This window comes from Gymnogyps californianus, chromosome 2 (assembly GCF_018139145.2).
Source record: "Gymnogyps californianus isolate 813 chromosome 2, ASM1813914v2, whole genome shotgun sequence".
NCBI lineage: Eukaryota > Metazoa > Chordata > Aves > Accipitriformes > Cathartidae > Gymnogyps > Gymnogyps californianus.
Window position 1 is genome coordinate 73226143 of NC_059472.1, and position 25920 is coordinate 73252062.

The 25920-nt window shown below is 39.2% G+C and overlaps 1 protein-coding gene across 3 annotated transcripts in view; it reads right to left on the minus strand.

Annotated features, from left to right (window-relative positions):
- Positions 1 to 25920, minus strand: part of FHOD3 (formin homology 2 domain containing 3) — a 413671-nt gene that overhangs the window by 111866 nt on the left and 275885 nt on the right. For 2 of the 3 annotated variants that reach the window (XM_050891470.1, XM_050891469.1), the window contains exons 7-10: positions 18980 to 19091; positions 12614 to 12708; positions 5844 to 5987; positions 3256 to 3494 (exon numbers count right to left, since the gene is read on the minus strand). In XM_050891470.1, coding sequence (XP_050747427.1) covers positions 3256 to 3494; positions 5844 to 5987; positions 12614 to 12708; positions 18980 to 19091 — 590 coding nt within the window. The remainder of the gene's footprint in view (positions 1 to 3255; positions 3495 to 5843; positions 5988 to 12613; positions 12709 to 18979; positions 19092 to 25920) is intronic. The other variant, XM_050891468.1, reaches the window with a different exon arrangement.

Here is a 25920-nt window from a genome sequence, read left to right on the forward strand (position 1 = left end):
TAACCAAGAATATTGCCCAAAATAAAATTTAGTACAGTGTAAGAGTGTGACTTTAATTTCTAACCATGTCCATCAGAAGCAATTCCACTGAACTTGATGGTGCTAATCCACTGTAAAACCAGACATAGACATCTGCAACCACACACGAAGTTTAGATACCAGCAGGAGCAACACAATAAGATTATCATTAATATTGTTGCATGTTTCCTACTGGTAAAGAAAATGTAGTGAAGGAATAAAGAGACTGAAACCCATTTTGCAGACTATTTTTCAGAAAATACAGCACTGCAAGAACTTATTGCAAACTTTTTGCCTTCCTCGAGAGGGACTAGGATTATGAACCAAAAGAAGGTCATTAGCAGAAGACAGATCTTTCCTGGATGAACAGAAGTTACTTTCAGTTTAGAGAGGTAATAAGTAATTTTTATCCATTTGTACAGATTTCTCTCTACAACATTAACAATTAACCAGAAGGGACACAACAAGCACTTCTTTTGACAAAAACAGGTGATTTTAAGATTTCATTACAAATTGCAGCAAGGCCTAAACTTATGATGCTCTATTAAAACCCTTTAAACCAATAAATACGTTGCATCAGAGACGATGTGCTCAAATTTGAAAACTTGATTCCAGTAGGAACAATCCAGAGCGAAAAAACTCTTTCCACTTAGGGTTAATTCAAACTTTATAAATGTGTAAAAACTTTGTACGAGTCATTCAACTTCACTATTTTTCTGTTTAAATGTGAATGAATAGAAGCTATGAAGCTTTTATTTTTTTTTTTTTGTCCCAGTTTAGCTATCAGGTGTAGAGATACTGTTGCATTCATCTGGACTATTTCACTGAAAGCTGAGAGGCTCATTGGGATATGATAAAGCAGGAAGGCTGGTTTTCCTCTTCCTACTACAACTACAGATTCGGGCAGATGATGAGACTAAAAATGTGAAGGACAGAATCTGCTTTTCCGAAGCACTCGTTTACCAGAAACCCATTGGGATTTACAGAAGAGCCAACAGTTGACGAGCTTCTTGTTATGGCAAGTTTAAAAATTTTACTGGGCACAGGACTTGCATAATTTGGGTACCAAAACATATTCTGTGGTCTGTAATGTCCAACGGGAAAAGCCTGATTTGCTAGGTACAAGCAATACTCCCTGTCTTTACCTGCTAAGAGGGTTGGAGAATGGGGGGGGGGGGGAAGGATTTTTATTTAACTAATATGTGAACTAAACATCAGTGTTACATACATTCTTAATTGAATCCCTCTTTCCTTACAGAGGCAGGTGAGAAAGTTAGAAGTTCCAAATGGAGTTGAAGAGAATTTAATTATTTTCCTAGAGAAGATTCCAAGGACAACTGCAACCCGAAATGAAATTTGACTGCTTAAATGAAGACTTCTTTCCTGGATTTAAACTTAAGTTATGCTTTAAATTATGTCACTGTCAAAGATGGTGTGGAGCAGAACTGGATAATTTTTTTCAAAAAAGAAGGATAATAATTGAAATTATGCTATGTTGGTGAAAAAACATTTCAAAGAACTTACGAAACTAATCTGCCATCTTTCTAGTCCTCCGATACTAAAAATCAGCTCAAACACAAATTCATTAGGAGTTATTGAAGACTGCAAAATAAAGCTAGTAAGCAAACATTAATAGCGAGAAAACGTATTGGTAGAAGTTGTTGTCCTGTGTGACTTGTATTTGTTTAATTACAGTAAGAGAATCAACAATTTCTGTAGAGTTGAAGCATCTCCTCATTTCCAATTCAAATTCACCAGTTTAAAAAAAATCAGTGATATCTGCTCCACATCCATGGATACAGATTCCCAGTCACATTGGTAAGTCACGAAGCAGGGCCCAAGATCATGCACAAAGTATCCCATGCAGAGCAGCTGAAGCCACCAGCTGTACTCACACTGAAGATGCTTTAAACTCAGCGTCAAATGCACTGTCGTCCTTGTCATCAGCCCGTAAAACCATGGGGCTCTCAGCCACCAGCCCACTAAAGACCCGGCCAATAGAAGGTGACGGAAAACAAGCATGAATGTGTTGCCAAATGCAAGGGGGGAAAAAAAAAAAGCTATTATGCGGTATACAACACAGAACTGCTGTTTAAATTATCTGGACTCTTGTATTTTCATATTGCCTGAAGCCATTAAACTTTAGTCAACTCAGTTTGCTTTGCAAGAAGGGCTGCTTTACATGTAGCGCAGGATTTTAAGGCTCTAAGTTCACATCCAGTGCTAACCAACAGAAACCTCCAAAGAACTTCCTAAATGTTACAATCAACACAAGATAAGCTCTTCATGGAGCACGCTTTGGTTTTGCAAATTGCACCTTCAGCCACGGGATGACAGTGTCCAGCTTCAGCTATCTGCAGCGTATGTGTCTTCACCTGAGCTAGTCAGCCAGTTTCCCTTTATAGTCAACAGAGAGAAACAGCCAGTTTCAGAGCATGATTCATCTTGGTTGAAATTTCAGGCATGTAGAATACATTAGATAACTGAAGGCCTACCAGGGCTTGCTGCACTCCATTGACATCAAAGGGAGGCGAGCTGATCAGACATCTAACTTAGGCAAAATTAATTTCAGCCCTCTTGTGCAGTAGTCAGACATGCTGAGGATCTGCAGCCCCCTTTTTCCCTAAGCACGCATAGCCTAAGCCAACCATTATGGGACTGGCAATGACACTAGCTTCGACTGACTCCAGTGTTGCAGATTGCTGCTCAACTAGTCATTACTGTTTCTCTTTCACTAATTATAAAACATTAGATATATTCACTACTACAGTGTAGCCTCAAAGGAAAATATTTATGCTGGAATGCTGATTGCAAAGGGGAAAAAAAAAAAAAGAACTGTAACATATACAAGACAAATAGCTCTGCATTAATGTGATTATGCCCTTGTTACAATCTTCTGTTATGTGGGTATATTGAATATAAAATCTGTCAATGGATGAAATTAAGCTTGGTTAGTTCCCATATCAAATGCTCTACCTCATGTGGTTTGGGTCCATTTACTTAGGGTAGATGGTGCCAAAGAACTTAGCTATGTAGGTCAGTCACCTACAAATCCACTTCTTTTCGTTGTTGGTGGTTTTTCTGTTTTAACTTTAAATATGCCTTTTTTTTTTTTTTTAATTCAATGGAAAGAGGGAAATAAAGAAAAGAAAAGTCTGTCAGATTAATAAAGTGCAACGAACATAACGGAAAGTAATAGGGGAAAAGAAAGGAGTATTCCCCAGCTCGTGCACTTACCTCTCACTGAGATCTTCAACGCGCTGTCCGTGGCCTAGCATGAAGCTAGGGTTCGACTGACCGCACGGACTCGCAGGGGCCGATAAAGTGCTTTTGACGTTCTGTACTGAGTGCCTGCGGCTCCGTCGGCGCTCTAACCCCCTTCGCTCGCTACCACCAAGACTGGCCCTTCTCCGGTCCTTGCGCCCACTGGGAGGGGGGTCAGCACTCTCATCTCCATCCTCATGTCTCAGTGTCATCTGAGAAAGAAAGACAGACAGGCGAGGCTTCTGACACGGTTCCTTTAGGTACTACAGGTCTTCACACCTAGGCTTTAAAAATTAACTGATCTCAACATGATTAACTCCTATTAGCATCACCATTTCTATAGCTATCCCTGTAAGTTGCTGTCTATCCATTAGTGCAGCGTAGCAGCTCTAACAACGGAATTATATACTGATGCCTTGTATAGAACTCTACAAGACCTGTAACAACACATTTATATATCTCCTAGTTTGGGGTTTTTTTTATGTAGGACTTAATTTTCAGGGAAGGTGAGCAGTGTTGGACACCTAGCTCTGTTCATTTCCTTCCAAAATACTTAGGTGAAGTTTTGGCTCTAGTGAAATCAACAGAAAAAACTCTCATGCATTGACTGATTGAACATTGCCTCATGTTCAGACATGACACTTGTAATGATCGAGTGGAAGCTACCTTCTACTATTTTAGAAAGTATTTTAGAATACTGGCATCATTTCTTTCCAGCCAAGGAAGAGATCAGCAGATGTATATGTAACTGCATTACTCTTAAAAATCTCCATTTTGACAGATCTCCCTGCAAAGTAAACAAAGGAAAAAAACCTAAAAAACAAAACTATTTCTGTGAACTGGTACCACAATGGATTAAAAGAAAAAAATGCAGACCACACATCTCCTCTAAGCCTCCCAATTTTTAGGTTAGCATAATTACTTTCATGTATGCCTTTCAGTGGAAAATTCAGTATTTCCTGCCAGTTCAGAAGCACTGTCAATACAGAGGAACATATGTATAATATCAGAAAAGAATGATGTTAAGAATAGCATGGCCATGATAACACTTGACAGAAACTTCTGACACAGGTTGGGAGCTCATCAGTTGGAAATAGTAGAGGAGTAAAATATGGGTGCAACACCTAGTATCTTGAACTACAGCACGCCGTTGACATGCCAACGTGACGTACCTCTAACAGAAACAAAGCAAGTGCTACCTTAGGGTACGTGAGGAGAGATATCGCTGGCAGAAACAACAAAGTTACTGGTGGATCCCATCTGAAATGCAGCATAACATTTAAGTAATCTTTATATGAGAAAGATTCATTCAAATAGGCAGAGGTACAGAGGAGGGCGATGCGGGTGATCAGAAGAATTCATATCTTCTTGTTTCTATTAGTCTTGTTATTCTGATAATTCTTACCAGAAGTGACTTTAACAAAACAAAGGCAGGGGGAAGTGTGATATCTCTGCTTAGGGTATAAAATCTATTTCAGTGAGGAAGAAGAGATTTTTCAGATAAAGAACAGCATTAACAGAAAAAAGAAAGAACATGCATAGGCATGTCTAAATTTAGTCTGGTCATCAGGAGAAAGCTGGCACTCAACTAAGCCAACTGCTAATTTTGCAATCAAATCTTTCAGTAGGCACAGCATGCGCAAAACCCCCTGCTTTTAAGATTAATGTTCATCTTTTAAAAAGGATTTTACAAGCTGATGCCTCTGACAATAGAAAAAGAAAGAACATGGAGCCCTCTCATTCTCATGTTCCTATTTTGGCCTGACTCTTCCTGCAAACTGCTGTACATAAAACTTAACTCTGCTAAAGTTACTGAAGTGACATGGGTGTAGAGTTGAAGAAAATGGAGAAACAAATCTACCAAATCCTTTGCCGGACTTAGACTGAGATAAAGTAATTTCATTTATCACACCAGAACATGAATTCACATTTACAGTACATTAACTTCAGCCTAAGCCTCCCCGCTCCAACACTTCCCGAAGTCTGAAAAGAGGCTAATTATTAAGAAACTGGATATCCTACCCTTACATATAAATACTTCAGAAGTAGTTATTTTATACCTAGGTGGTGAATGTGGAGTCACTCATTACTCCATTGCTGCAAACTGTATAGGATCTGGTCCAGTGTAAACTCGTAAACAAGGACTTGCTGGGTATTCAGCTGCAGAACAAGTGGTATTTGTGAAGCTGAGCTCAGCCGAACCTTTTTCATGAGCTGAATACTTTTGCATATGGAAAGAACTTCTACTTACTTCAGGATGTGTAACTAGCAGTCTGAGAAAGTTTTAATTGCAGGCAGAACTGCTTCTAAGGAGGCTAGTAAATATGCCGGTTTGCCTTGGAGTATGCCCCAGCTTTAGTATGAAATGCATTTGCATTAAACACAGCTATGTACCGTAGCAGTCACATATACGAATGTGTATAATACTTCTAGCAACCAGATGTTTTTCTTTTAAAATAAAATAGATAACCAAATTTCACCTAGGTTACATTCGTCCCCTCCTCTCAGCTTTGAAGTTTGCACAAGCTGCAAGATGCATAAAACAGGGCATGTTATGTTACCTCATAAATGTTAAATTGCTCAACTAAGTCCAAGTCTGTTCCTTTCTTGTTCAAGTGTCTCTGTGAAATAGCTTCAATGCCTAGCTCTTCCAGACAGTCCACCACGTCGTAGAAAGAGTCTTGATCTGGCAACCCCGACAGCGTCTAAGAATCAAAGGAAAAACATTTAAATCTGTTTGTTTTGAAAAGAATTAAACAAAGGTTTTTAAAAGTGTGTGGCAAGTGGCGCTATGTATGATTTCAATAAAGTAAAACCCATGATGTGGGATTAGAGACACCGCTACAAAATAAAAAACAAGTGGCACAGCTTTTAACAAACAGCTCTGTGCACTGTGTAGAAAAATGAGTAATTGGCAAAACAAATCAATGTTGTTATTTCATATAAAAAAGTATGGAAAATGTGGGTCTTTAAAATACACAGTTGGATTCTTCCTGGCTTCATTCAAGTACAGATTTAAAGAAAAGAGAATGTTAAAGCATCAAACACAGGGATAAAATCAAAGAGAGAGAAAAAAAATGGTTTAGCTGAAAACAGTGAAGCTGATTTCCTACTGATTCCTGTAAGTTTGGCCTTAAGAAGAAAAAGTCCAATGCACAGCTGTGTGATGTCAGGACAGCAGGAAATATCCTGCACCATGTGCCTACTGTCCTCCACACCTGCAGCAGAGGTCATCCTCCCAGCGCGCAAATTGTTTTATATTACAGAGATAGTGACTCCTCTCCTCCCTTCCTCCCTTTCAACTTGAAAAGTCTTACTAAAGGTAGACTGACTCCTTAACTCCTACAAAATGTTAAAAGAGTTACTAATTCCTGATTATGGGGTAAGTTGTGACCAGTGACACTGGAGAGGAGGTTTTGCACACTAGAAAATAAGGAATGCCAATAATAATAGCTATTGAAAATGAACTGTTTGAGTTCAGAGCTTTTTATGGCACCTGCTCTATGTTCAAGAGAGAGCACTTTTCTTACCAGAGTCACTTCCCATTTTTTTGGTGAATTCAGAAAACTGAGAAAAGGAAGGTGGTCTTCTGCAGTATACCATGTATATCATAGTATGCCACTGCAGTCTATGTAGCAAGAGGGATTGAATCAAGCTGCTCACAGTTTTACTGCAGAGTGATGCGTGGGAAGAGGACATGGGTATTAGACAACTTTGCTCAGAGCACAGGTGAACTTCATCCACCAGAGTCCTGCAGACATTTACAAAGCAACAGAAAACACTACTATTCTGGTTTGCCATTGATTTTTACTCAGCTTGTGCTGATTTTTTACTGTTCCTTATGGATGACGCAGAAAAATGAGTGTAATCCTGTGCACGTTGAGCAGAAACTACTGAACATACTGTGCAACCTACTTGCAGAGCAACATACACCTCATCACAAGAATCAGTCTATGCAGAGCTGTTTCTGCAAAATATGTGAGAGTGCAGACTGGAAGCAACACAGTTATTCTGGATTAGCTCACCAGAGAGATGCTTACTCTGAAGTGGTTTCCTCCCTCCTATTTAATTAGCTAAGTAACTTATCTGTACTCCCAGTAGAGGAGAGAAAGAGCAAGAGATAGAGACAGCACATGCAAAAACCAGGCCCTCTGCAGAAAGAGTTTCATCTTCTCATGCCCGGGATGGGATGAACTGAGCTCTGAGAATACCAGTTTTCCGGAACCCAGCTTTTCCAAAGTGGCTCTGAGCAGCAGAGTGCAGAAGAGAGCAGCCATTCTGGGCTGCCTCCCTACACCAAGAAGCTTTACATTCAGAAAAATTGGTCTGAATTAAGTGACTAACAAGAGAGAGGAATAGACAGCTGACATATCCTGCCCTGTTAAAGCATCTCTTTCCTGTGAAATGAGGCACTGGAAAATGCGCATCACCAAGGTACTTTTTAATTTAATTTTATCTTTTTTTTTAAAACTAAACACAACATTTTCTTCTTCAGTCATTACAGGACTATTGTCTGATGGCTGGTGAGGTCCACCGCAACAGGAATGCTTAGCACAAACACCAATGAAGTGTTAGGGTTATACGGTCAGGGTTATATGTTCAGGCTCTAATTAAGAATTTGTCTCTGTCCAGGACAGTATTTAAGCTGCTGTTTAAAACCCACTGAAGACCATGAAACTAAATTTTCCTGAACAGTGCTGAAAATAGATAGCATGTACATTTTGTTCCTTCCTAAACTGACACCTAGCATGAGTAAAAATCTGAGGATTCAGCAAATGAAGCTATCACACTGTAAATTCAATGGAGCTTTAACACGGATATGGAAGTACTATAACAGAAAACGATGTTTGACTACCAGGCTTTCTCTTGCTTATGGAAGAAGTAGACCGCAACTACGCTGACCTGAGCGTCTTCATGCACAGTCAGATGTGATGCCTTATGTGCAAAAGGGTGGACAAAGAGTCCGATCTTCTGCACAGGTCTTCTGAGCATTTACTTCTTAAAATACCAGGAAATGGTCTTCATGTTGATATGCAGATCACCCACCTTCAAGTATAGCTTTTTAAAAATCTGAGGTAAGGCAGGGAAACAGCAGCATAAGGTAGTATTTACTGGCAACCCTGCTTTTGTCAGCAGCCTTTTATTGGTTAATATAATTTTAAATCATGCAGCAGTGGAAATCCAATTTTCACTGCATGCTACTGGTCAGAACTGGGCAATTGAACTTCCAAGTATAGAAATCAAATATTTTTCCTTTGCACAGTTTATCATTAAACTCACAGATCCATTTTCAGAGCCTAATGCGTATCAAATTCAATTTCTAACATTATAAAATGGGATGTAAAAGGGCACCACTGGTGTCACAAGAAGGTCAGTTCAGTCTAGCACAGGAGAAGGATTTTTGCAGTAACTAAGCATAAGGGACATGAAGTGCTTGCATAAATGACTGATAAATTCTGGCTTGCGATATTAGAAAACAAGAGTGGGCCTCCATTTTCTTGGTGGCCTTATAAAGGAAACAAAAGCTGCAAACAGCAGAGCAGAGGTCATAAATTGGCCAGGTCCTTTCAAGGTCCTTGCTTCTTCCTGAGTACCTGGTTAAGTTCAAAATGATACTCCAATATCAAAATACACATACAAGTCCCAAATAGTTCCTCCTGCTCTGAAGGCTGAACCTTACAAAATGAAAACTTGTCTATAGAATTAAAATCTAGCCACTTGGAGAAGCGTGTTTAAACCACACTCTCTGGTTTGCTTGCTGAATTTTGTTATGGTCTTGCTAGCTTAGACCAAAACTGGGATTTCAAATCTGAAACTCTTCAGAACTCAGGTGTACAAAGGAAGCATGAATATGAATGTCAAGACTCATTCCTATGCCTGTATCCCATTTTGGTTTGAGGAAACATCCCTGAATTAAGATTTTTTTCTTTGTTGTGTGATTTTCTAAGTTGCTTTCCCAAGCCCTTGCGGGAAAGCCTGTGAGTTCTTCCCTCTCAAGTGGCTGCTTTTGGAATGGTGAACTAAATTAAAACCAAAATCCCAGCCTGAGAGTTTTGAGCTTGATATCTCTTCTTAACAACATTTTTACCAAAGCCTAAACGATATGTTTTACCTACCACTAACTGTAACCGTCCCAATGGAAAGAAAGGCAAGAAAACTAATGAAGTTGTACTGGGGGTAAAAAACCAAAAGTGTTTTATGGGAGTGTAACAGCCAAATGTTTTCCTAGATGATAAAACCTATTAAACAACACACTCAACTGGTAATAGCACAATATTCTCATCACTACATATCCTCAGTTATGTTTCTGAACAAAACCTGACATAAATTAGTGCTAGGCTATGCCTGGCTTCAGACTGAAAGGCTCTCTTTATTTGCAGTTTTTAAAATGCGTAACCCTGGATGATACTAGCTAGTAAAACTAATAAGTATGGTGTCTTCTGTCATTTACAAAACAATCACAGTATAAAGCAGTGGTGCAGAGAGGATACAGACAACAGAAAATCCATTTGGTGTGCAGTGCTTTACATGCAAGTCCAAGTAATACAAAAGTACTGCTCTGGTTACTAAACATCCAACAGACTGGGCTTCTCTAGAGGGCCCATGCACTAGATAGAGAGACATTAGCTAAATCTTACATGCTACGGTGAAAAGTAAATAAACATGCTTAAGGGCATTAGCCAAGTTATCAATTGCTTTGGGATAGGAAGAAGCCTCTCTCATGTATTTGTTTTCCCAGGAACCACAACTTCTAAAACTTCTGGTCCTGTCAGACACAGGACATAAGACGATCTTGTTCCAGTGTGGCAGTTGCGATGTTCTTAAGGCAGGTCATCAAAAATTGATCTGCCAGCTGCTGTATTAACACCATACTGGCCTGAAACAGCACTTTTTCAACTACAGCTGATGGACCGCTGGTGGGTGGTATTCTAAGCTCCCACTAGAAACCACTGGCCTGGAAGCTGGTGCTTAAATTCTAGTCTTATACTGGACCTGCTAAAAACATTCAGTGCTTAATCCAATTATACTAAAACATATTAACTTTTATGTACCTTGTAATTATTTTATCTGTTTTTTTTTAAATGTATTGTATGATATGAGAGAACAAGCAATATTAAATACAGGTAAAAAGAAAATCAACAGTAATCTTATAACTACAAAGCTTCCAGTGTAATCTCAATAATGAAGAGGTTTAATAGCAGTTAAATAGAAAGTGAACTGAATGCAACACAGAATTTTCTTTCTGCCTTTGATAAGTAGGTTTGGTTTTTTTACACAAAGGAAACACAAAGGCTTTAATCGATCTGGACTTCAGTAATAAAAATTAAGAAAGTAGAGAGTAGAACAAGATCTAACAGATCATAGGAACTAACCAAAGGAAGATAACAAAGGTTATACTGGAACTATACATAACCGGAAGTATCTGCATTGGGATCAATCTCATTTAAGAGATTCATTAATGCCTAAATCCCCCCAAATTAAGAGAGGGTTAATGAAATGTTAGCATAAGTAAATTGGTTAAGCATCAACAAAAGAGAGGGAGAGGATAAAAGGACTGAAGTAATTCTTATATCTGGGCAGATGTGTTTTCTGCTCTTGAGCAGGAAAGAAAACAGTCTGTAAATGTATACATGGAGAAAGAAAAAGGAGTAGAAGTATGCTTCCTTAAGACAAATCTCTCGTGAGGACTCTGCCTGCACTGAAAACTTTGACATTTCCTCGCCTAGAGAAGCTGAAACCATCTGAGCCTTCTTTGTATTCTCTGCGGGGGAAAAAAATTACAACTGTGACATGCTGCTTGCTGTTTTCTCTATAATCATGAAAAAAATCCCATTAAAAACATCATAAAGCTGTCCATAAGCCAGATCATAATTATAAGTGTGGCATTGTGGGATTCCTCTCTTCCTTGATCTTCATAACTGCCTTGCTGCTTTGACTGCGAGATGCTTTTTCTTTTTGTGTGTTTTTAAAGAACTACCTCCTCCTAAAAATAGCTTTAAATGCAGTGAAAAACTCAGACTAAAGGAATCAACTATAGGATATTAAAAGAGTCAACGTAGAACAAAATTTTTTAAGAAGTCAAACACCAGGTAGATTACAACTGGGCAAATGATGAAGAGAATTATCTCAGAAAGAGGAATCGGTACACGAAACAACGAGGTGTAAAATGGAGATGTTAAAAACTAGTCGCCTTAGCTTTAATAGCAGCTACAGACAGAAGCGTATAAAGCTGGTGATGCCTTTCAGAAAGAGTACATCAGTGAGATAAGGTGGTCTTTTAAAGTCAAGAGGATCCTTAATACCATGTAAGCAGGAGCAAGAGCGGCTCTAAGTAAAAGTACAGTAACATCAGTGATGTCACCAGGAGAGGTCAATCCCTCTCAGGCACCTTTGCTGGACAATATCTGCCATTAAGAAATCATTTTATCAAAAAAACACCAAAGCAACCCACATCCCCAACCATGTAGCCATGATAAGCTGGCAGCTTGATTTATGACCTCCACTGACAAACTCAGGATCTTTAAATGAATATAATGAAGAATAATAATAATCTGTAATACTCTGGCCTATTAAGTATAATCATAAAACACACAGCTATTTTGATTTGCTAGTAGTATGTTGATCTTCTGTGCTCTTTAAAAAGTCCATTTTTAATTTTAGTCACCCTAAGATTTGTTTAGGACTAGACACTAATTTGTTAAGGAATTTACACTAATAAATTTCGAACTTTTACAGGCCTTTCACTTTCTCCCTCCTCACAGCACAAGTGAGTACTTTGGAAAACATTTGATTTTACTTCAAAACTACTACTTGTAATACAGGACACCAGAAAATATAAAGAAAGAACTAAAAATGTAGCCTCATTTTTTTTAAGCAGAAATACTCCTACTAGCACTCAGACCTGTTAAATTCATCATATTTGGTTTGCAGTAAAAAAAAAATTTAAACAATCTGAACTAGAAAATTGTGCACAATGCAAGCCTTTGTGAGCATGTGATCTTTTCACCAGCACTTGCTTTCTTTCTCCTCTTGGATAATGTGTTGAGTTAGTTTGTTGAGTTTTGTTTTGCACTGCATTGTCAGCGTTGGGAGAGGAGCCATGTCATAACACGTTTCCGCACAGCATCTAGCAAAATAGCAATTCTGCTTCGAGCTGCTGCCTCTGGGTGACTGCAACACAAGTAACACGAGTGTGCTGATTGATTACAGCTGGTCCTGCAACTTCTCCGGGACAGGTCTTCTTTGTCATATATTCTTAACAGGGAAGATCATTATACAATTGAAAAAACTAACATTATCTCCACCAGTTATGCTAACAAAGTAAACAAACCTTGTTAACCAAGGTCATTGCGTAAACCAGTAGTTCGGTATCAACCCCATCCTTCTCCTCCAGGATCTCCATGATGTTGGACCATGGCTTGGCTCCTAGAGGAAAAGCAGAAACCATTGGTGATGGTGATCAAAATGGAAAGCTATAGCATCAACTTTCTCCAAGAAGTAGCACGAGCTGGAATATTTGGCCAGGTGGAAGATCAAGCGGAAAGATCCATCTTCCTCTACAGTCTCCCCTCCTTCACAGAGAGTGAAATTAATGCAGACAGTGAAAGCTACAGTGCATCCTAATGCAGGGATCTAAAATATGCCAGGTGGACTTTCCCCAGAGGTACCAATTTCTCTCCCTTGATGATGAAGGAAGCTTTGTTAGCCCAGTTTGATTGACACTGAACTTCTAAAAATCAGGTGGAAGGAATTTTACTCCACCTGTCACAGGTTCACATACACTTAGGTAAATCTTCAACAAAAACCCATATGCTATGCTTTCAGTGCACTTGTTGCTCACATTCCTAGTGCTATTACTGAGTTACGCTGCATTAAGATAAGTCCTGTTAACAAAACGGTGTGGCAGAGAAACAGAGTTTTCTCAAATTAGAGGTTGTGTGTCTTGGATAAAAGAAATGATCAATGAAGGGAAAAGATTTTTGCTGTGGTTCTTACTCAAATTATTTTAATAAGAATCCCCTCTACAGAACTTTCAGATACGTTTCTCTCATTGTTCCACTAAGTAAGGTCAAAATTTGTGCTTCTAGTTATGACGTATTTGCTTGATTTGCATGTTGATTTGCATTTGCATTTGCATGGTTATCTGATGCCTACACCCAAATGGCTTAGTGAGTTATTGTGCCAAAACCATCAGACAGACAACGCCAGCCAGACTCAAGATAACCTCTTGTGTGGAAGGTACCTTGTAAAACCATCTTATTTCATTTGGCTAAAAGGCAGATGGTTGCATTTACTAAAGAAAAAACCCACCTAACTATTTTATCTAGGAAACTGAAGTAAATAACGACAGACTATAATTCAGTGCTTTGTTTGGAGTAAAGTTAAAGCTGAGGAGGACAAAGCAGAAAGCTAACCCTAACTTAGAGATACTCAATTCAACTACACAAGCATAACCGCAAGAGCCTCTCAATTTCAGAGGGAAACATGCAAAGTATTCCAACAGCCCACAACCCCGAAACACTATAGGGATGACAGATAGTTTGAGTATAATCAGGCCGTAAAATGCAAATGTTTCATCACAACCACCTGTTGCTGACTGATCAGTGACCCTGAGGTTAAAACTCTGCATAACTCTCAGTGGTAACGGCCCTTGTTTATTCATGCTGATATTATATGTATATCCTGCCACACAGACATCAAATCTCTGCTAACCAAGGATCTCCGTTTTCAAGGCGATGGCAGTGCACTGTGTGGAAAAACCTGTCTATTAATGAATGCACAGACAGCAATATTTCTCCTGTTTTCTCTTCCCCTCTTTTTGAGACAGTCTCTGATCTTTACTACTGAATAATAAATCAGAGCTTCCTTATTATGAGCAAAATCAAAGTGTGTGGAGGGATTCACTCTCAGCTCTCCAGACGTATTTATGTGCATTACTAATTAAATACTAATTCAAATACACGGCTGTAATGCAAATACACCAGACACCTCTTACCAGATTCTCTATATTACCAGACATTTTGCGCAGTACATGTTCAAAAGACATGTGGAACAAATTCACTCGGCTCACAAATGATATATGATCAGCAGGAATGATATCCTCACTACAAAAATGTCTTCCTGTGGTTTCCAGTGAAAAATAAAAATGGAAGAAAATAAGAAAGAGAAACAAAATGGGGAAACTATGCAAGTCTGACTTATAACAATGCCATTTGGAAAAAAGCAAGTTGACAACAACATAAAAAATTAATTATTTAATCCACTGCGTTATTCAGTGAGAGTCCTTCTAGGGAAACATGCCTTTAATTTGCAGGCAGGTTTTATTCTTATTGGAACAATCCTGTTTTGTTTTTTAAAGACAGCATCCTGGTGTTTGATTTTTTTTTTCCCCTGAATGTCTTGATACTTCTCCTTTATCATAAAAGAGTATTTTCAGGATCACTTTGCTGCTTTCCTGCAAGGATGATATATAATCTTCTTCTACCCATGCTGCTTCTCTATTTCAGAACACAATTTTTTAAAATTTTTAATCAGGCACACTTACTAGTAAGGCAGCACTGTAATAGCTCATCCATCTTTCAAAGGCTTTAATTAAGGTGCTGCTACTAAACTTCGGCAATTTCCAAAATCCAGCCTTAAATTTGAAATTCTTCAACTATTCCCTAACTAAAATCAAGAGGAGGCAGTACTATCAATGACTTTGATACTACTCCAATTTGTACCAGATTAAACCTTTCTTTTCAAACGCTATTTTCCTCATTATGATCTCAACCTGAACAGCCAAGGAGTGAAGATGGAAATAGCCATAAGGCTGTCTACCCACTGGGGACAAGGCAGTTCTGCTCTGGAAGTTGCACCATGAACTTATTGCATTACTATACTTGGGTTAATACTCCTTGCTAATACATAATGAGAGCCTATAGTTTCCAACCTATGATCTGGACAGCATGGGATATGGGCAGATCTAGAGCAGGTGTCTGCTCTCATCCACTCTCATGCCCTGAGCCTGGATTTCCAAATAAGTTGTTCCTGGAGAGTCACCACTTAAAGATGAGACCACAGGCTGGAGTCTACATGAAAAAAATAATTTTCAAGGCAATATTTTTGTAATGATAGGATGATAGTGAAAAAACTCCTTCTCCTTTCAAGCTGCATATAAAAACTTTGTGAAAGATACCTTGGAAAATCACACTAAAAAAACTGTTGACTTTTCTAAACTCATTGGCTGCTGTAGTACAACAACGATGCTCATACAAGAGATATGAAAAACATGATGTATATTTTTCCCTTTTCCTTTAAAAGGTTAATTGTATTGTGGAGAATATTAAAAGCTCTCCATTTATAGATGGAGAGGAACCTTTGAGGAGACTATTATGCTGAGCTAAAATCTATAGCTTCCATTTTTTGTGTAATGGTCAGAATATAAACAAATCCTGAAAAACCTAAACTCAAATCTAGGTTTGGCAATGCATATGTATTTCTAGTAAAAAACACAAATCCATTTAATATTTGTATATTACGGAGTTTATTTTTAAAAATATTAAGTGTAATCATTTATGCTTGCCAATTCTCAAAAAGGTTTACTTTTCTGCCTGTCTCCTCCACCCAATCACGATGTAGAAGAACGATGACGTAGAAGAATGATGATGTAGCATCCCAGCGATTCTTCTGGGAGCAGAGTGGGATCTTCCCATAAGGTTATGACTTCCATGCAGGACTTGTGGCAAAATTGATGGGTGTGATGAAACAGGCTCACTGAAGTAAAACAGCAGAGGTCGAGTTTTGTGTGTGTTCTCCTGCCTTCTAATGGGTAAAATGAGAACTGCTTGACTGCCTTTCACAGGCTTCTCACTGGTAACACCTCATTATCATGGCTACTCGGACAGGAAGGCTGGAGCCTCAACCCTGATACTACTTATAGCACTCTGAGTAGTCACATACGGTGCATAAATACATGGAGAACTATGGGGCTGCAACAATTAAGCCTACATTAAATTAATACAGTGTATTTATTGAATAAAGTTGCCTATTATTGTAAGTCTCAGTCTTTTCTCAGTTTCCCCTTTAAATGTTTTTACGTATTTAATTTAATGCTGTCATTCATGTCTGACACAACATCTTGACATCACAACTGCACAGGATGTGCACAGTATGTATAAATCAGAAAAACCTTGCATCAGGCCAGAACCATACATGAGGACTGCCACCAACTTACAGAGTGTCTGTCTCTAGTAGACATAGGACGGAAAGGTACTAATACTTTTGGACAGACCTCAACATCTTGTCCTCCTGGCTATTTAAATACGAGTGAACATACAACCTTCCATCATACCTACAGCATGGGCATTAATTTAGTGGATATCTAACTATGCGTGAAATGGCAGGAAAAGTGGAAAACTGATAATGCAGGCCATTTACAAATAATATAACAAGTCAGGTAGCAGAAACTTAATTCACTAACAGTATGTGACAGTGTCCAGGTCAGTCACAGGGCTTTAATCTCTGTCCTAAAAAATGCTCACGACAAAGCAGCCCCAGACAGCAGAGTGCAATGCCAGCTCCGCTTTCCAGAGCCCACACAGTCCCAGTATGCTTAAACTGAAAGAGATCAAATTCCTCTGGGGCTCTGAAACAAGAAAGGGCAGGGGAAAGGGGGAGCTAGACGGAATTATAAGTAGAAGCTACTTCCTATATGATGAGGGCCATGCAGTTATTCACTTACAGTCTGCTTGTATCTGAGAGTAAACCCGGCACTTCTGTGGATCTCTGTAATTCAGTTTGCGTATGGATGTACTCTCACATAGAAACCACAGATGGGATCACTTTGAAACCAGGCTGAGTTAATATGGGGTTCTTTATGTTAATCATGTGTGGTACACATGTTGAGGAATTATGTCATATCTCATCACCTTGTATGTACATGAAATATTGGACTTTCTTCAAAGCAGTGCTAAACTTCATTATATACCTGCAAGATTTATGACAACGTTTCAAGAAAAGGCACATCACTTTTTCTTCCTCTGTATTTCTGTTCCATTACATCAGTCATTAAAGGCAGGTACTCCTCAGTTATAAGCCCCTAATTTCAAAATATAAATTAAAACATTGCACAACCACAGCTAAAAATGAAGGGCTATTACATTGATGACCTAAAAAAGGAACTAAATATAAAACAAGAAAAAAAAATCTCTTTTGTAGCTAAGTGCAACTGCTTAATAATTAAAAAAAAAAGGAAGGAAAACCGGATATTGGAGCTAAGTTATTTGCAAGAGCTCATGAGACAATCTGCCAACCCACAGGTATGAGAATTCCCATAAACCCTCTCCTCATGCTCCTAACATGTATCCACCTAACTACGCGCATCACTTTTTTTCACATGTTTTATGTTGTTACTTAAGTTGTTTTATTACTTTGGGGCATGTAAATGTTTGCCTAAGGCTGTTCTACAGATACAGAAGGGAATACACAGCACATGGTAGTGTGTTTCAGGTCCTCCTTTCTTTCTCTTTTTTTTTAATGAGGTTTACTAACATGTGAACAGATGGCAATTTGAACATGTTGAGAATACCAGTGAGTTCAGAGAGTTGAGGAAATACTAAGAATAGCTGTAAAAATAAATCATAGCACTCACAATTACATTGAAAATTGTAATTACATTTGTGCTTATGGCATTGTAAGGTTTATTGGTTTTAATTCAAAACAGAAAGCCAACCTGAAGAGTCCACCATTTAAAGCGTTACACTGTTTTTGAATTGCCTCTGCCAGCTCCCCTGCCATAAGAGACAATTTGGGTTTTTTTTTGGTCTTTTCAACGCACTCATTCTGATAGCTGAAAGCAAAATCTGGCTACTTTGTCCTGTTTCTGGCACCACCTCTCTCCCCATCCCCCAACTTTTTTTGTTTCACTTTTACCATATCAAGTCGCTCAAACAAGTTCAGCATGGAGGCAGTTGCTCCACAGAGGGGATCTTGCTTTCAACCTCCATGTGTTTGAGACCACAACAATGGCTCTCCCAACCTCAAAAACTCTCCTTGAGGCAAAGGAATGTTTTGCATCAAGAGAGAATGCCCCGGGAGCTTAGCAATGGCTTTGTGGGAAGAACAAGAAAGAACCATTTTTGTTCTATTTATTTGTAAAAAATACAGTATACATATTCAAGTATTTTTCATGAGCCTGAAGGATAACAGATTTCATAGTATAATATCTGCTCAAGGGCTTTATTTTAATGTAACAACAGATGGTTTTGCTTTTACTATAAAGCCTGTACTATTACTGACCTCGTCTTTCTCTTCAAAGGGATTACACTGATTAGGTATCATTTTCTCTTCTAAATCAGACTGCTGCTTCTCAGAAGGAAGTGGGAAGATGGCCTGGCCCGAAGGAGCCTCCAAGGTCGGAAGATGCAATGGGGCTTACTTTGCACGTGGGTGCAGGGAAGTGGCAATGACTGCGGTGCCCAGGGAGGCAGTCGAATTCCTCAGCTTTTCACTCTTCACTTTCCCACTATAATTTATTCCTCAAAACAATCTTAAATTGCATGAATACCTAAAATATGCTTTTAATCAAGAAATGAAGGGTATGTCGCACAAAGCAGGCATCGCGACAGCAACTCTAGAATCACTGAAATCAGTGATGAAATGCCACCCTGATCTCAGTGGCGCTGGGATTTTGCACCCCCCAAGTAAGGCTACTCACCTCTCTTTTCATCAATGGTAGACACTGCCTGAATCAAAAGCGGTGCATTGGATTCGGTATACTCCACAAACACCAGCAGCAGCTTCAGTGCTGTCTTTACCACCAGGCGAAACTGGAAGAAAAGAGTACGACTCGTCATTCAGCAAACCACAGTATTTCCAGATGTGCTAAATGACACTGGGCGAGACATAAGCGCAGCGATCTAGATCTGGTAAGAACACACAAACGGAAGAGATTAAGCTGTGCCAGGCAGGACCGAAAAAATGAAAGGTAGCCAGCTGGCTGTAAATTTCATTCACTGGACAGTGCTCTCCTAGGGAAGTCTCAACAGTCAATGAATCCAAACGAAAGCTTAACCCTGCCACATGTAATAAAAGGCTGAACTTCCCACCTATACATGCACCTATGCATATGCCCAACATTGCTATCCAAAGCTTGATGTACACAGAACCTGCTAAGAACACATATATTCCTCTATTTCTTAACACAACATTTATTTCCCCCTTTCACTGCGAGCTTTTAATGCTGTCAAATTGCTGTATGATGGGATGATTTTCTCCTCATGCTTTCTTATTTTCTTATAACGTTACTATTTAATGCTTCAATTATTAAATAGATTGATCTTCACTATTTCACACAACTTGGGAGAAAGTGTGTTTAATCTCTGACTATCCCACCCTGTCACGAAATGTGTGATTTACTGGAACTGAGCATTCTGCCTGCAAGTTTTCAAACTCAGTTTTCTGTACATCCCCAGGCGTGTGAGTTCAGCAAAGACTCAACACTGGTAAAATGAACCTACTGGAAATCAATAGCCAAACTCTATCAGCTTCATCACAGATCTCCCATTTCCAGAGAAGATCATTTGACTGTTAGATAATTTTCAAAGCGCTGAGTAAGAATTTTTAGGGACTTGCTTGGCATGATCAAGTATGTGAAAAATCGACTCTTTACTTAAGGGAATATTTGGAGTTTTTAATAAAAGGAGAAGTGAAAGAGGAGGACTTTTTAATAGGCAGGGCTCTACATGCCCAGCTGAGAGGGCTTTTACTAGGCAAATTGATTCTAGGTCAAATCTGCTATATCCTCAATCTAAATTACAGATTTAAAGCCAAATAAAAGGTGATACACTGCTGGTCCCAGAAACACAATTTCCAACCTACTGTGATTTAGTCAAGCTTCAGAAAAACAGGTATTTGTAAGTTTACTGTATTTTTCTGCTACCTTGTTCTGCAACAAATCTATCCAACAATGTGTAAAATTTTTAACGACAGCTACAGTAACGTGGTCATTACTCTCTCCTTTGCCATTGACAGATTTTTAAATCTACTTTAGGATGCATTCATGTAGAGATAAGTCACGCTCCAGAAAATCCCTGTCTTTGTCTCATTACATTAAGTTGGTAGGCACTCTGAAACATAACCACCTGGTCATTAAAATGTCTCACCCAGGGGGAAAGGGAAAAAAAAAATCATTATACTGTATTGCTAAACTGTTTCAGGGATATATATATATACAGTTTCTGTCAGTATTAGCTCATTCCTGTTCCCTCATTTTTTTCAAGTTCTCTCAACACAACTCTCCTAAGAGGCAAAGAATCACTATTAATCATTTCATAGATGCACTCAAAGACAGCTACTGTGTCTATATTCTAAAAAGAGACTGCAAGTGCAACAGGCATAGACTCAAGTTACTGCGTTCACATTGCCACTCTCAGAGACTACTAGAGCTCACTTCAAGCTAATGAGCTACAATGCAGCTTGCAGCAATAAACTGAGTTCAGTGTGAACAGTGACCCAGGTACTTCCCTAGCTTCTCAGGTTTTACCCACTTGTGCTGAATTGAGCTTAATGCACTGCAATGATACTACTAGCAACGCAAAATCTTCTGTTGTTGAATCTAGACTCTTTCAGACTTGACGCATCATCGAATCAGTTACTTTCAGGGCTGACAGCCAGGACATCCCAGTGACAAACCTGACCAGGTCCTTTAAGACGCTTGGTTAGCCTAATTTGCAGTTGTACTGCTGCAGCGATACTTCATAGATACATGGGGTAGTCAAATTAAAGGAAATTGAAATCCGATGACACACCAACAAATCAATTCCCCATGATTGCACTGGACATCTGTGTATTTGCCTGTCAGGCCAATACCACACTGTTTCTGCTCTGCAATGACATTTCCCTTAGCAATCAAGTTCAATTGTTTAATAGACGTATTGAAAGAATTTCCAACAAGTCTCCACTTGTTTTATAAAGTTACTTCGTAAAATAGGAGTTACCAGATTACTGTAAACAAATCTAGCATTAACATGCTTCCCAGATAACCACTTGTGTACTACCTACTAATCTGATCAGGATCCTTTCCCTAGAAAGGAAATCTTGGATATTACTTTTGATGGTTCTTAAAACCTCAAGGCTTGGCCACATGGTGACAACGGGATGCATTTACACAGAAGTACATCATGGCAAAGTTCCCACATGTTTCCATTTGATGGCAATCAGTGGGGGACACACCGGGCTTATGTCTATTTTTGCTAATCTCTTTTTCTTCCAGAAAGAAGGACTGTTTGCAATACCTTTGCTCTAACTGTTGCCTGCTGGCCATGGCAGGTGCTGTAATAAGGAGCTAGTCCCTACGCACCTTGTATCTGCCACGCTGCAAATCCTGTGAAGCCTCAGGGCAGCCCACTGGAATTGCACCAGACCAAGGCTCAAGCCGGCTGATTATTCTGGTGCTGTCTGCAGGTGTCAACCTCCTGTGCTTAACAAGCTAACAGATGACAGCGTAAGGAATAAATACCACCCAGAAGCAGTCCCAGAGAAAAGGAGTGATTAGAAAAGCTATGTTTTGCTTGCCATTTAGCTAGTAGAAGGACACGGTAAGTTCAGTTCCTCAACCTGCAAATTTTCAGGGCTTATCCAACTCCTCAGAAAATAGTCAGTCAGCCCTGGAAAGTGGAGGTGTCTGTAGGTGAAGGTACGTACCACGGCAGCTTTCTGCTGGTAGTCAGCACAGCCACTAGCTTTAAGAAAAACTGCATTTAAAACACGCTGTTTCCTGCTCAATAGAAAATGGCATTTGAGATCCCTGTGGGCACTTTTAAGCCTGCATGCTGCTTTGGACACCTTGGGCAAGTACAAAACCAAAATGTTGCAATCCTAGGCTAAGCCGCACAATGTCTATGCTGGGGACTTACTAGCTACCTGTGACCCACACAACCTTTGCACCCATCCTACAATGGTTTTTTTTAATACTGCTTTAACAGTGCTTCTTGACAGAAGCACGCAATCATCGAGCAGCTGCACTGTCCCTTGGAAACTGAAGTCTTCAGCCAGCCAAAGCCCTTCCAAGACATTTGATAGCCTGTCACCCCCAGACACAAGGACAGTTCAGAGCCTGACATGCTCGCACTAAAATCAACTCTAATTATCCACCATGGTACCAAGAAGTCACTGAAAGGTCTGTTCCAGGGATACTTGCTGTCAAGACCCATGTGAAGCATGGTGTATTTTCTTATGTGGCCTCCAATATGATGTCCTACCTGTTAAATGATCCCTTCATGACCACCTGTGGGCCTGACCTGCCTGTAGCAGCTCATGCGTGCTGCTGATGACACGTTAAGTGTCAGGTATCGCAACAGGAAGGGTTTTATCCAAGACCAAGAATGACTGTTTCACAACTTTCAAAATATCAGAGCTATTCAGAAAGTTTCCATTTGTGATTAACTATGACGACTGTCAAAGTGGGAGGATCCTCATATCTTCGTGAGTGGATTACAAAATGTGTCTGCAGAGCACACCTTTTCAATTATTTAAATAGCAGACAGCTACATTGCAAATAAAATAACTGTAAATCTCAAAACTGGGAGATTGCTTGACAGGAAAAAAGAGCAGCAGTTCATCGACTTTCTTGCTTCCCTTTATGAAGCCACAGGAGTTTTTGCCAGTCACTGGTATCGTTTTATTTCACATGATGTAGCCAGATGGCACAGCAATGGGAGCAATAGAAACAAGTTTCATATTTCATTCACGAGTAGGTGAATCACTGTTCATTTGAACCACTGTTAAAAACTTCATGAAGGCTTTTAAGGCTGTTTCTGGGATTTACCGGGCTCTCATTTAGTATTGAAGACAGGCAAAACTGCTTTCTGAATCAGCTTCAACAGAGTCACAGTTCTGTTAAAATCCACGGGGCAACCACACTATTACTTCATACAGGACTAGATGTCAGAAGAGCAATAAAAGAGGTAGACGTATGGTGTGCTAGCTCAAAAAAAGTCCTAGTATCATCAGTTTGCAAACATTGGTTGTTGCAATTAATTCCAAATTTCCATCCTAAATATTACCGCTTAGTTAAAAAAGAAGGCTCATCGAGGCAATATACACACCCGCTGGCTCGGTAAAGTGATGTTTTAACAGTTCTGAGATTAAATCAGGATTCTTGAATGTCAAAACATTGAAGTATCAAAACTGTTATTAAGTTAGAAAAGAAAGTCATATTGTGTTTTTGTATCACGTGCGAGCCAATTTATAGAGAGGAAATGATGTTAGCATCTTCTGGCTAAAGGTAAGATGTAGCCAGCAATGTAAAAGGAAGAAGAAAAATTATAAACCTTTTCCCTCTGACTCGCTTTATGTTATACGGTGGAGTTTGGCAGTCCCTTTCCTTTTTATCTCTTTATATTTAGACTATTGGAAATGTGTTACAGACCCAGTCAGAGACCACACAACAGGCTGCAAAACTCATGTCTCATGGAAGGGCTTGTCCCGGTTGTTAATCACTTGCCAGGAAAGGCTTTAGTCTCTACAAGGAACGTTGTCAGAAAGTTCATTGACTTAAAGACCGAAGCAATATTTGCAAAGTTCAGATTTAAAAATTTAGGATTTTTTTTTTTTTTAAAAGGAAGAAAGCAAGACCAAAATTGAGTAAAAACCTAATATTTCACTCAGGGTGATGTAGTTGCTTTGGATTTATGCTATTCATATTTAAAGGAGAAATGGGCATTGGATATTTACCTAAAGATTTACTATGGCCAAATCCTCCGAGGCCTAATCCAAGCGCTGGACATGGCCTCGTAGGCCATGTACTCAACCTGTTGATACGACACAGCCAGGCAGAGCTGCAGCTAAAGAAACATGCAGTGCAACCAGTGTCCAGCCCGCCGGTGAGAGGTGCACAGGAAAGCTGAAACCCTTCTTTCTTGTGGGGTGCAAAGATGCCCCCGACTTCAGATCTAGTGCTGCAGGAACAGTCCACTGGTGTCCTGCCAGCACCTGCAATGCAGCTCAGTTTCATGTTTCACAAGGGGATAAAACCACCTTCTGTTCACAAGAGGAGGACAGATCTTCCTGGAATGGAAGATTTTATATATATATTTAAATAAAATACATAATATATATTGTGTGTATATATATAAATATTTATTATTATAATAAATATATAAAAGAAATATATATTATATAATATAATAATATTATATTATTTTCCTTTGTAGTAAGCAAGGAAAAGGAAACATAAATATTGAGCTTGAGAGAATCTTAGAATAATTTAAGTTGGAATGGACCTAATACCACTTTCCTTCTCATCTTAGGTGAACAAACCCAGTTCCCTCTTCCTCATATATCATGTGCTCTACCCCCCTAACCATCGTGGTGAACTCCTGATGGACTCGCTCCAATAGGTAAATATCTATCTCGTACTGAGGAGCCCAAAACAGGACCCCTGAACTCCCGATGCAGTCTTATCAGCACCAAATGGGGAGAGGCAATTCCTTCAACTTGGTGGCTACACTCCCACCAACCCAGCCCCAGATGCATTTGGCCTTCTTGCACACAAGGGCACACTACTAACTCTTGTTGAAATTCATATTATCTCATTCAGAATGAGCAGACAGAATTAAATGGTGTGATGCTAAAAGAAACATCTGTAATTTTCCCTGATTTTTAAGAAGAGTTACCAGGACTCAGTACCCTTAAAGGGTAATTTTCAAGGAAGAATCACAGGCAAATGAAGAAAAGAGGCAGAAAAAGAAGATGTGCAAAAAGTGCTAGTTAAAACCTGCTATGAGAAAACTTAGTCCTAACAACGTTCACCTTGAGCTTGCAGCATTACTGCCAAGGCCATCAAAATTAAGTACAGGACGTGTTTACTTTATCTATCAAAAAGTTAGATGTGCATAAGCAAAAAAGCATTGAGATTCTCCTAGGATTTCTTACAACATTACATGTTCCATATGTTTCTGTATCTGTCATTCCCAACCTGTCTCTCCTGTTCAGACAGGGGAGTCAGACCAAAGCACAGCTTTGGCTTACGTGTCTCTGGATGAATCTCATGGGATGGGCAAGGATAAAATTGAAAAGAAAAAGAAAAAAAAAAAAAGAAAAAGAAGAAAAAAGCAGCTCTATAGCAGAGCAGTGATGAAAAATATCTTCCAACATTTCCAAATTATTATTTGGGATTAAACCAGAGTTTGTATCCAGCTCTTTGGTTTCCTATCATATACGTTGTTGCTAATAGTTCGAAAAGCTCCTTCAGCACCTGGTAGAACTACAGATATATATACGCACACACACACTCTTCCACATATACAAAGAGACTAGCACATATATTAGAAGAATATAGGTACTAGAAAAAAACCTTGTTTTCTCTATCTACTTGTTTGCTACCAGCTTACTATTTTTACTGTTGCTTTACATGGTACTAGAAGCCTCAGGGTTGTGCTTCAACTTCAGCATTACTGGATATGGGCAATGAGAGCTGTCTGTTCTGTATGAAAGACGGTTTGTCTCTAACGACCGCACAACACAATCTTATCTTACTAATGCTCTGGCATAAGGTGTCTGTATTTTGTGGCAGTTCCCAGAACCGTGCCAGTTTCTTTGTTCGCTTTCTTTCCCGGGAACACAAAAACGCACCTGGAACACGTCTGCCCTGCTTCT